The following is a 9,877-nucleotide window of genomic DNA, read 5'->3' on the forward strand; positions in this document are numbered from 1 at the left end:
GGGGTAGGGCCCCCCCCCGGCCATGGGCCGCACGCCTGGGGCTGGTGGCTTCGCGCTTGTTCCTCGGGGCTCCTTGCCCGATTTGCGCTCCCGCCTGCCACTGTCCCCCTGTGCTCCTCTGGGAGGGCCTTTGGTAGGCCCGGGCGTGAGCCTGCGGGTTGCTCGGCTGTGAATTGTTTGGGCTGCTCCTTGTTGTCTCTCTGAGCGCCTTTGTGGGTGTGTGGTTGAGTTTTTGTCGTGGAGAAAGATAGGATGATCGGGATGAAATGGGAATCACATTCTTGCTTCTCCTTCTTTTCGTGGATCGATATAGGAAAACATTTTCAGCTCATGTTCTCTCTCTGGGCAGATAGCTCAGGCTTCTAATTGTGTTTCTATGTCATGTTACGTAGCAGGTGCCCTCTTTTACACCATTTGCATTAGGCTTGGTTTCCAGTGAAAAAAGTAACAACTGCTGCGTCGTGGAACAATGCATCTGCCCACGTGCAAGTTCGGTGGAAGAATTCAGTTTTCTGCTGATACTTATTTTTCACTGGTGTCTGTATCACTTTTTTCCGACTTCATGCAAGCTCCTTAAGGATAAAATTTTAGCTTAAGTAATTCTTGACAGCCCAGGGACCAACCCGTTTTATCAATATCTTCTATACATCAATTTCTACAGTGTTAGCTGCAACATTAAAGTGGAAGCCTGGGCAGTTTCTCTGTGGAGTTTAACACACTGTATAAAGGGCAGGTTTTTGCTGTGCGGGGTACCCGACAGAAACTGGTTCTCTCTGTTTTTTTCTGTATTGACTCGCTCTGTCTAATGTACAAATCCAACATCTCTAATATCATAGAAACATAGAATGGTTCGAGTTGGAATGGACCTTAAAGATCACCTGGTTCCAACCCCCTGCCATGGGCAGGAACACCTTCCACTAGACCAGGCTGCTCAGAACCCCATCCAATCTGGCCTTGAGCACTTCCAGGGATGAGGCATCCACAGCTTCTCTGAGCAACCTGTTCCAGAGCCTCACCATTCTCACAGCAAAGAACTTCCTCCTAATATCTAATCTAAATCTGCTCTCTCTTAGTTTGAATACATTCCCCCTTGTCCTGTCACTACATGCCTTTGTAAAAAGACCTTCTCTATCTTTCTTGTAGGCTCCCTTCAGGTACTGAAGGCTGCACTTAATTCATCCTGAAGCAGCCTCTCTTCCACGCTCAACAATCCCAGTTCTCTCAGCCTTTTCCTTGTAGGAGAGGTGCTCTGTCCCTCTAACCATCCTGGTGCCCCTCCTCTGGACTCGCTCCAACAGCTCCATGTCCTCCCTGTGCTGGGACCCCAGAGCTGGATGCAGCACTGCAGGTGGGGTCTCACCAGAGCAGAGCAGAGGGGCAGAATCCCCTCCCTGGCCCTGCTGCCCACGCTGCTTTGGATGCAGCCCAGGACACCTCTGGCTCTCTGGGCTGTGAGGGCACATGGCTGGGTCATGTCCAGCCTCTCATCTGCTAATACAGGAAATTGCATTCCCACGTATAATGTTACTCACATGCTAAACACTAAGACACCTTTTTTACTTTCCAAACTCTTTTATGTGAACGTGAATCTCGAAGACTACGAAGATGAGTCTCCAACAACAGTCTTGCATGACCTCCACTGTGAAATCAAGACTCAGAAGGTAAAATCTTACCTCACTTCCTTCTTGAAAAATTACATGCATGTGCATGTTCCATAAACTTACCGTTCTGTTTTGATCAGTAAGCCACAATTCAGCTTTGTTGGTCAGCAGTTATAACCCTTATTTTTACTCAGTTACCTCTGAGTCCTCATAATGGCCATGGGTATTGGGGTAATGCCCAAAAACTTGTGGGTGACCCGAAGTACGTTTAGCAATGTTTATTAGTTTGCAGTCACTATCGTCACTCAGGTAAGCAGGGAACAAAGGTTACAAGGAAGCTGTAGCTGTGCCAAGGTATGAGGAGAATGATTCAGGAGCAGCAGCTCCCAACAAAAAATATAAGCTTGCTTGTTTTCCATGAGCAGCCTTTAGAAAAATATCAATCTTCACAGAAGTTTCAGTACCTTCAGCCATTCAGTTAAACTTGTGGAAAATGTTGTTTATTTCTTATACAGAAGTAGGAAAAATGGGTTATAGAAATGAGCAATATAGAAATAATTGAGTGATATAAATGTGAGATTTACCTTTTGCTCTGCAATAATTCTTTGTACATATAGAGTAAGAGTCCAAACTAATCTCATATTTTTCTGGAGTTAAAGCATTTTTTTTTTTTCAAGGTTACCAGTAAGTAGTTATCATATTGTGAACTGTCATTACAGTTACCTTTAGAAGTTTTTATACACTTATGCCCCATATATTCCTGGTGTTCTGTAGGTGTATATACCTCATGGTTTTCAGCTGTAGAAAAGACCTAAATTCACTGCTTATCTTCATCTGAATTGCAGTTGAATACTTACTTCCAAAATGCTTCATGTGTAAACAACTAGCTTGTGATGATTTGAAAACCAGTATTTTTATGTTCCACTCCCCCTCTCTGTCTCCAAAGGAAGATATTAGTGCCAGTCTTGATAGCAGTTGCTCTGAAAAAAAAGCAATTCGTGACTTTATAAAGGCAAGTGAAATATTGATGCAAAGAAATTCAGCAGATCTTGGAAAAATAAGAGAGCTGTTCCAGAAATATGGCTACAAACCACATGTCAAAGACTCTACAGGTAATATTTCTTGTCAATACAGTATGTGAAGAACAGTATCATTTTTGTAAAATGTTTCTCTTTATCTATGTGTATATTTCTATTAATTAAGAGATCAAGTACAACCATGTTATTTGCTTTATAATAATATCCAGAGGGTAAAAGATTTTGTTGTGATTGGTGCCATAAGAATAAACCAAAACACAAACACTTGGAGTTAGATCTTCTGGCATGCCTTTAGGTTAGTTTGTGTTGAGGTTTGGTTTTTTTTCAGTAATTATATTCAGAAAACGTGTTAGCAAGCATGTTTTTGTAACCCAGAGAATTACGCTGCTTCAGCTTCTCACGCATGAGGAACTATTGTAGATGCACCTCCGTTGGTTTGTATTCATATGTGGTGGTTTCATTAACTTAAACCATCCTAGAGAAAATCTTAAAATGTCTGTTTCACAGCACAAATGGGGCAAGAGAAGAATGTGCAGGAATTAGGTCGCATGTGACAAGCAGTGGCAGCTTGATTGTTGGGGGAAGGAGGTCCTTAATCCAGTCAGAAAATGCACACACAACTGTCTGAAAAATCCAGATGTGCCAAATGAGTTAAAGTACTACAGCTGTCAGTACTACACATACTCCTTTTGGTATCAAGAGCCCAATCAGTCTTCAAAAAGCCTTTGATGGGGCCTTAACCTTCCCTGAGCATTGTCCAGTCTTTACACAAAATTATGGTTGTGAACCATATTGATGTCCAAGTCAAGCTACTGTAGCTGTTTCACACAGATAAGGCAGAAGGCTCTGATTTTTATAGTACCTTTCTTCCTATACTCTCTTTGCTTTTAAATAAGTCTCCAAACAGAGTTACAAGGTTAAATTATTTTTAAGTTGTATTTTTAAGCTAAGCGTATCTGAAGACAAAATACCAGTGCATCCCAGAAGGTGCATTACTTTAAATAGCCTCCCTCCCCCTACCCACCTCACAGAATCAATTAAGTTGGAAAAGACTTCTGAATCATCAAGTCCAACCTGTGGCTGAACACCACCAAGTCAACCAGACCATGCCGTGTCCAGTCTTTCCTTAAACACCTCCAGGGACAGTGATTCCCTGGGAAGTTCATTCCAATGTCTAATCACCCTTTCTGTGAAAAAATTCTTGCTAATGTCCAACCTGAATCTCCCCTGGTGCAGCTTAAGACTGTGTCATCTTGTCCTACCACTTGTTCCCTGGGAGAAGAGGCAGACCCCCACCTGGCTACAGCCTCCTTTCAGGCAGTTGTAGAGAGTGATAAGGTCTCCCCTGAGCCTCCTTTTCTCCAGGCTAAACACCCCCAGCTCCCTCAGCTGCTCCTCACAGGACTTGTGCTCCAGACCCTTTCACTTACTACATCATGCAGAAATTCATCGATGTTTTGGGGTGGTTTGGTTTATCTAACTCCAGAAATGTACAGATTACACATTTACATATTTTTGCAGTGGACTCTTGTCATCTAAAAAACTATCTTCTCTCATAAGTTTTTAGTTGCTGCTTCATAACCTTTCTTCAATACTGTTTTTCTGAAGAATGAGCATTCTAGTACTGCCTGCAGCCTTTGCTCTTTCCCCAAAAACCTTTCATCTCTATGCAGGGAGAAAAATACTCTTGTGTAAAAATCTTTGAATTTCATTTTCACTAGAAATAATATTTACCAGAGTGAATAATATTTAGCAGAGTGAAATTCAGTAAATATGTGACTTATAAATATAGTTTAGCTTGATACAAGCTTTTGCTATCTGTTGTAGCTTCAGGTTCAATACTTTAAAGTGAAAGAAGGAATCTATTTTTTACAATAACAAGTAAAAAAATTTGAATACTGGGGAAGTGTCCGAATTTATTTTATAAATTCTTAAAACAGGAACTTCTGATGTAATTTTTTTTTCATTCCTTTTCTTAAAAAGAAGAGGAGGAGGAGGAGGAAGCTAACCGTGAATCAGCAATGTCTGTCCAGAATAAATCTGATGAAGAAAAAGCAAATGATGTACCTCATCTATCTGCTTGTACTGAGAAGCCACTGTTGCCCAAAGACCCACTGCACAACCTCCAGCTTTCTGATTTTGGCCTTTCACAATACGCTTTCTCCAGGCCTTGGAGTGCAGTGAAAGCACAGCACACAACAAGCGCACATCAACAAAAGCCAAAGAATGAGACTCCACTAAACCTGCGAACACCCCGTGCTTTGCCCAAAACACCGAAATGTAAGCTGAAGATGGATGATTATGAGTGTGTGACACCAAAACTTGAACACTTTGGCATTAGTGAACATACCATGTGTATGAATGAAGATTATACGATGTCACTTATTCATAAAACTTCGCAGACAATCAAAAAGTAAGTTACTGGAGTTCAGACTGTTTGTCTACTGAATTTTCTGTATTTTCTTCTTGCTGTACTAATTACTTGCTGCTATCACCCTTCTCTTTGTCTTCAGGTGGGTGATTGTTATCTCTTAGCTGGTTGGTCCTGCGTTATTTAACTCTGTACACATCTTTTCACATACCCATTGCAGTGCCAAATGCTGACATGAAATACATCTGATGTGCTCCTTGCCTTGACTGCACCATAAGAATTTTCCATATACAATGTATTTGCAAAGAGAAAAACACAATGTGATCTGTTGTTTTCCTTAACCATGGGTTTGGGCCTGGGCTTGTCTGCCATAAATATTATACAGCCAGTGTAAAGGTTTCAGAAGCTTTAGTAGTGTTAACAGAAAACAGTTTGTAAAGCATTCAGTAAATTTATAGAAGCACTGTGTTGTTTCTAACATAAGCCCCACCTTACAGTTTGCTCCTTTTGTTCCAGTCTTCTGGAGCTGAAAAGACTTCTCTAGATTTTCACTGTTCTAATTATAAAGAAAAATAATTGCAGCAGTGAGGTCATGCACGTAGTTAATAGGTCATGTTTTTATAGTTAGTATTAGCAATATGTTCAATTTTAAAAGCTGACAGTACCTAAATACTTGATATTTAGAGAAATTGTTTGGAAAACAAGGATCATATGCATGAAAACCACTTAAAAAATTGTATGGGTTCTACTCATTGTAAAAACTAAAAATCATAGGGTTTCTACTATCTCTAAGACTTCAAAGATAAAACTGACTTGAAAAGTTACTTTTTTATTTAACCCAAAGTTTGAGATGTGTTCATCTAAGTAAAATATACTGCCTCATATCCTGCCTATACTGTCTATTGGGGGGTTTTTTAAGCTTGGACATTTTGTAGAGAAGATCTAAATCTGATTATCATAGTTAAGATTACTTTTTAAACACTTAAAACAATTTTCTTTAAAGAGACAGTTTTGTGTGTCGGTTAGCGAAGCTTCCACATTTTGCCTGGTACTCTCTCTTAACTGCATGTGCCATTTTTTCACTAGAATATATTGGATATGAAAAAATAGTTTTTAAAATTTCTGTTTCCAGTGTTATGGAATTGATATTAAATAGCTTGTTACTTTGAAATCACTAAATTTTCTTTTAAAATAATTTTGGAATTTCTCCCTTGAAATAGTTATGTAATTACTAAAATTGCTTTAAAGCTCTATTGTATTTGATTAAGATAAACAATCTTATTTAAACTTAAAAATTCAATTAAAAATCTTTCAGTGTTCACAAGACTCTTATTTGTTTAAAAGCAGAAAAGATTTCCTCTTGTTCTATAGAATTGCTTAGGCAACAGGCAGTTCAAAATAAAACCCCCAACACAGAATAGGCATCTGTCCTACCACGGACATCTTTTTGGTTGGTTTGGGTTTGGTTTTTTTTCTTAATGCATTAGCTTGAAATCTCAATGTATTTGGTCATTTGTGGCTGGACTGAACATGTGCATACTACAAACTGCAGAAGAATCACAGATAATAAATCTATAAAACATTCATATTTGAGAAAACTATTTTTTTACTTGCGTATTCATTAATGAATACTAGAAAAGTGATCAGGTTGGCAAAATTCCTTTAATTGTGACCTCTTCATAATACTTGAGAGCTAATTGGGGATTTGGTTTTCAGGTTGGTTAAAGGAGATGATAATGGAGGGAATTTGCCAGAAATGACAGTCAGGGAAATCATGGTTACTCCTGCATCAAAATCAAGTACGAGAGCTGAGAATGGTAAGTTAAAAATATATGAAATAAATATACATATGCATTTTTACAGAATGCATGTGTAAATGCATTGTAAGCACATGGTAAACTTAAATTGTATTTCTGGTTAAATATAGTTAATTCAGGGCAAGTCATTGTATGAGTACTAATGTCTAAAAAATGTTGATGGCTTCCATGGGAAAGTTTCTCACTTGATAAGGTATAAATCTTTCCTCATTCTTGCACTCATATCCAACTGGAATTATGCAGCAGAATTAATCATTTTGTAACTGCAGCTTACCCTTATTTGAAATAAAAGTACTGTTTTGCCAACTTAGCCTTTTTTTTTCTGAGAATACCCATTGGATCTGTTTAAAGACAGGAAAGAAAGGGGCTAGCAAGACAGTAATTTAAGACTTTTAAGAGTGATGCTAAAACTTCTTTGAGAGGAGAAATAGGTTATTTTAAAAATCCGTAAAAATCTTGGGACAAACATAGTGACGATTGGGTAAATGAGAAGGGAAAGCAATGTTGATTTAAGCTGGGCTTCTGTTATATTCAGTAGTGGGACTAGAATGACTACTTGTTTCTGCATTTGCTGCTTTTAAGGAATATTGTAATTTGGATGGATCAAACAAAATATCAACTAAAATGATAAACATGTTTTAGAAAATGAGACTGGAACTGCTAATAGTTATATATGTGTGTGCACGCATATATTTTTAATTTTATTTCGCTCACCCTTGATAGCAGCAGCTGACTGGATGGCTTCTCCTATGGTATTTGTGTTCTGTACTCCTGATGTGAAGGTCTCTTCCAAAACAAATAGTACAGTATCATCAAGGTCGCCAGAGACAAAGGAACAGCCTTTTCCCAGTCATGCAGCAACACCACAGTGTCCAGATTTTCAAACAAGATGGCTAAAAGCAGAAGCTAAGGTAGTAAATAGCAATTATATACATTTTCACTTACTTTGCCATAAGCAGATTTTTAAATCTCAGTTTGGTATTCTTTTCCAATACTGTTTTTTTCTTATGTCACTGTAAAAGTTTTTTCTAATCATAATTCTGTAAGAGCATTTACTAAATATTTTACCTAACATAAGTAAATTAACTGAAGGCATTTAATACTACTTTTGCAGCAGCAGGTAAAGCCAGGGGGGAAGATTGAGTCAATGACAAAGAAGGATGCAAAAGATACACAATACAAAGAAGATAGAATTCCTTTTGCTGGGCGCTCTGATGAGAATCTTAAACATTTTGGGGACTCTTCCCCTCCCAAACTGAAACACTATGACCAGTTACTCAATACTCCTCCACCTCCAGAAATAACAAGGATACCAGATGATGTTCTAAAGGTTAGTTAATATGCTTTTTTCCCCTATTTTTAATATCAAAATACTAAAATTAAAAGGGCCTAGTTCTATCTGTAATCCATCTGGTTTGAGTTCTTAGGTAATCCTTTTTATTCCTGTTTAATGTTTCCTATAGATTCTTTCCCAATATAATCATAAGGTAGACTCTTCTAAAGCCAAGGAAATGGAGACCAAGGCAGGAAATACTACAAGATATGAAAGTGATTCCACTGATTACTGCAACAAAGAGAACAGGTATGATTACATTTTACAAATTTGGTTAAGAAATTTTATTTGTAGGAGGTACAAAGAGGCTTTAATGTACTGAGAAATTCATGCAGTTGCTTGCTCCTCAACTACCAAAACAGCTCTTGCTTCTGTGACTAAGTAACTGGATTTTGGCATGGTAAAAACTACCCATTTTTAAAGAACAGATATTATAGTTGATGGTGTGTTTGGATCCTCCCAAATTTAAAGCAAACAAACAAAAAAACCAACAAAACCACCAATGAAAAGGAAGGCAGAGTTTTACTGTGGGTTTATCTGTAGGTATACTTTGCTTTGTGGCAATCAAAGCACCAGTGAATGCTTTCTGAGTAAATTTAGGCAATAAACCAAAAGAATTTGGTGAAAAGTATCTAAGTGAGAACTGTTTTCACAGTTGTTTTGACAAAGACAAAATTCTTTGAACTGAAAAGGTACAATAAGTATGAGTAACCTTAGAACAAGTGAATAATAGTTTTATAAAGAACACCATCAATTTGAATATAAAGAAGTTTTTATGACAACTTTATCAAAGTGTAGATATTCCTGATTCAATGTAATATATATATTATGCTAGTTGATTATCTGTTAAACTTAGAGTCTCTACAGATTATTTTAATAGGAGGTACAAAAGGTACAAACCCCAGAGTTCCAGTAAGGAACAAAACCCAGAGTGAGACTGATAAAAGTTGGTATCTTACTATACTTAGGAGTTGGAATCCATTTGAGTAATCTCACTTTAGCTGATCCTTCATTTTTTGTTGTCAAGATAAAAATGACAAGTTTTCAATATTTTTGTCTTCTGCTAATTCAAAATACGATTCAAATAAGCTCACAAACACATCTGGGTATATTTTCAGAGGATATCGTGGAGTTTTCAGGCCAAACATCTGAAATGAAACTGAAGACCATGTTGAAACTGTTTCACATTCATGGATCTTGTCACCAAATCATAACAAGTTCAAAAAGCAAAAGGAAATACTGGTGGGAAGAAAGAGCCATACCAAGAAAAAGGTTTTTTAATGGAGAAAAATTCTTTATCCATGATGTGGATAAACTTGTTTGAACTAACAGCTTGTGCTTAATTTTCTATGGACATTATTGCCAAAATATATTGAGGGGTTTTAAATATATTACACTTCAAAGAGGAATGGAGATTCATGTTCAGTTGTTTGTTGTGTAGGATTGCATTTGCAGTAGGCTGTAGAGAGTGCAGTTAGGTTGTAATAGAAAGAAAGTCCAGTATAGTGCTTAAAAAAGTGGGTATCTCTGGCTCTTCTGGTGACTCCTACACCGTTTCAGGGCTGAGGCTGAAGTCAGGTACCTCAACAGTCTTTGGTATCATCAACAGAAACAAGTAATTTTTTTTGTATTGGAAGAGTAACTCCTTCTTTACTGTTTAAAGCACTTTGGTGCTTTTAGTGATTTCTGCAGTGCCAAGATGTATCTGACGCATTCCT

The 9,877-nt window shown here is 37.8% G+C and overlaps 2 protein-coding genes across 10 annotated transcripts in view; one reads left to right on the forward strand and one right to left on the reverse strand.

Annotated features, from left to right (window-relative positions):
• The window catches only part of MRPL57 (mitochondrial ribosomal protein L57), a 21,124-nt gene that overhangs the window by 1,687 nt on the left and 9,560 nt on the right, over positions 1 to 9,877 (reverse strand). The gene's annotated exons all lie outside the window — the stretch shown is intronic.
• The window catches only part of SKA3 (spindle and kinetochore associated complex subunit 3), a 15,056-nt gene continuing 6,595 nt past the window's right edge, over positions 1,417 to 9,877 (forward strand). For 4 of the 9 annotated variants that reach the window (XR_001860889.1, XM_017730781.1, XM_017730775.1 and 1 more), the window contains exons 1-7: positions 1,417 to 1,661; positions 2,548 to 2,713; positions 4,622 to 5,051; positions 6,726 to 6,826; positions 7,550 to 7,737; positions 7,941 to 8,156; positions 8,290 to 8,408. Coding sequence is in view for 8 of the 9 variants with exons in the window: in XM_017730781.1 (XP_017586270.1) it covers positions 1,419 to 1,661; positions 2,548 to 2,713; positions 4,622 to 5,051; positions 6,726 to 6,826; positions 7,550 to 7,737; positions 7,941 to 8,156; positions 8,290 to 8,408 (1,463 nt within the window). In the remaining variant the exon portion in view is untranslated. Of the gene's footprint in view, positions 1,662 to 2,547; positions 2,714 to 4,621; positions 5,052 to 6,725; positions 6,827 to 7,549; positions 7,738 to 7,940; positions 8,157 to 8,289; positions 8,409 to 9,277; positions 9,491 to 9,877 lie in introns of those variants that run through there. The other 5 variants (XM_017730782.1, XM_017730783.1, XM_017730780.1 and 2 more) reach the window with 5 other exon arrangements.

Source organism: Corvus brachyrhynchos, unplaced genomic scaffold, assembly GCF_000691975.1.
Source record: "Corvus brachyrhynchos isolate BGI_N302 unplaced genomic scaffold, ASM69197v1 scaffold363, whole genome shotgun sequence".
NCBI lineage: Eukaryota > Metazoa > Chordata > Aves > Passeriformes > Corvidae > Corvus > Corvus brachyrhynchos.